Source organism: Entamoeba dispar, genomic scaffold (assembly GCF_000209125.1).
Source record: "Entamoeba dispar SAW760 scf_1105229461231 genomic scaffold, whole genome shotgun sequence".
NCBI lineage: Eukaryota > Evosea > Mastigamoebida > Endamoebidae > Entamoeba > Entamoeba dispar.
Genome location: NW_001854589.1, coordinates 25027 through 27391, shown reverse-complemented (window position 1 = coordinate 27391; position 2365 = coordinate 25027). Strand labels below are relative to the sequence as shown.

Genomic DNA, 2365 nt, shown 5'->3' with positions numbered 1-2365 from the left:
ATTAAGAGGTTTATTAACTGGCTAACTTTTTTCCTCACAAAAAGGAAGGAAATGAAAGAAAAGCCATTTTTGAGGAAGAATTGAAGAGAAAAAGTTCAGATGAAGAAAATGAAGATTAATTAAAAATCATAGTCATCTAATAAATAGTAACAAGAGAAACAAATGAGAAGAAACATTAACGAAGATATTGATCTTTCGTTTTTGAAGAGTCAAAAAGAGAAAGTGAAATTTCAAAAGTTCAATGACGAAGCAGAGAAATTATTAAATCAAATGGAGAAATGTAAGGTTTGGACAGATATCCTTCAAATGGTTCAGACCTTTACTAAATTTATTAAAAACAACAAAGAATTTCCTGTTGTTCCCGCTAAACAAACATTTATGAGAAGAATGACTCAATCATTAGATCCACAAATTCCATCTGGAGTACATAACCAAGTATTAGAATTATTTTCTTTATTATTTGAAAGAATTGGACAAAATAGAATCATAGCTGATATATGGTGTTTTACTCCAGGGATTTTTCCATTAATACGAAGTGGAGCAACAGATATTAGAACAAAGATATTAGATATTATTATTAAATATATACTTCCTTTAATTTCAAATATTCCAGATATTCAAAAAGCATTTATCATTTCTGTTATAGTTGGTATGGAAGAGAATACAGGGGGAATTAAAGATAAAACAATTGAAATTATTGATGAAGTCAAAAAGAATAACGAGAGATATTTTTGGGAATTATGTTGGGATATATTACGTTCAAATAGTATAAGTAGAAAACCATTATTAACCTATATGTTACTTAAACTTGATTGTCCAATAAAAGAAGAACAATTAGCAAATAGAGAATTAATGTTTTATGGTATTTTAAATACACTTAGTGATGAAAAATCATTAGTATTAAGAGACATGTTAGATATTTTATGTACAAGAATAAAATTAAATAGTGGAATATTTAATGAAGAACAATTTAAATATATTATTGAACGGATGTTAATATTATTAAATAAAAAGGATAGTGCACTAACAAGAAGAGTAAATTTTTATCTTTTTGGATTAAATGCGAAAGATCAGGACATAGAAAAAGAAAAGATGGTGACATTTTATAAAGAATATTCACAAAAAATATTTGAAGAAGCACTGACGGATTTATTTGAATATTCAAAGAAAAATGGAATATTAAATATAATTTCTGTTTATGAAGAATTACTTGGCAAACAATTAATTGGAGAACAAATTATTTATAAGGTTAATGAAGATATACTTTGTTTACTTCAATTAAAAGAAGAAACAGGACAAAGAAAAGACGTTGATTTATTATCTGAATTTCTCAAAAATATGAATTGTAAAATATTATTTGAAAGTATTATTAGTCTTATTTCAAACGATAAAGAATATGCTATTAAAAGAACATTATCTTTTATCAATACTTATCATGGAGATGAAAAACAAATGGAAGAAATGAAAGAATTTAAAATAAAAGTTGTTTATTCAGTACTAAATAAATTATCTGAACTTGTAGAAAAGAATGGATTAATTGAAAGAATAAAAGAGTGTTATGACTTGATAGAACTTTGTCTTAAAGATAAATTAGAAGAAACTGAAGAAAAAGATATTGAGTTATTGAAAATTACTATTCAATCAAATAAAATATTTGAAATGTTTATGAAAAATTATATTGAAAAAGATGATAGAATGACTGAAATTAAATTAAATTTATTTACAGAGTTTTGTAATATAATGAAATTACTTCATGCTGAAATTACACCATTTAAAAGATATCAAATACAAAATATTAATGAAGAATCTAATGAAGAAAATGAAAAAGAAGAAGAAATAGGAATTGAAGGAATTCAAATATTATTAAAAAAAGATTTAAATAATAATGAATGGATAAATGAATTAAAAAAACTTATCTCACAACACCCTAATGCAGTTATACGTGTTAGAGCAGCAAAATGTTATTATGATATTTGGAAAAAAGAAGAAAAAGATATACTTCAACTTGATGATGAAACATTTATTTACGAATTATATCAAGTATTATGGAAAACATTAGATGAAGATAATTATTCAGTATTAACTGATGTTGTATTATTTTTCCATACTATAGGAATTGCTCATCCACAATTAACATATGACTTTATTACAGAAAAATTAAAAGATGGAAATGAAGATGATTTATTAAAATATATGTTATTTTGGAAAAATTCAAGTGTATTAGTTTATGATATTGAAAATTCCGTTTTTTATAGAGCATTATTTATATTTTTAAGATTTTTATATCACCAATCATGTGATCCTTATTTCCTTGAGATTTATCATGCTCATTTAATGTCGAAACATTGGTCGAGTTTGTTTACAA

General features: G+C 24.1%; 1 protein-coding gene across 1 annotated transcript in view, besides 3 other annotated features; it reads left to right on the top strand.

The window, feature by feature from the left end:
* Positions 1 to 162: 162 nt before the first annotated feature.
* EDI_165300 (uncharacterized protein) overlaps positions 163 to 2365 on the top strand; it is a gene marked incomplete at both ends in the record, with an annotated part of 5013 nt that continues 2810 nt past the window's right edge. Inside the window, one exon of the mRNA XM_001733367.1 lies at positions 163 to 2365. This exon is cut by the window's right edge and continues 2810 nt beyond it. Within this exon, the coding sequence (XP_001733419.1) occupies positions 163 to 2365 (2203 nt within the window).
* Positions 1703 to 1723: a sequence feature (AT_rich).
* Positions 1856 to 1887: a sequence feature (AT_rich).
* Positions 2259 to 2286: a sequence feature (AT_rich).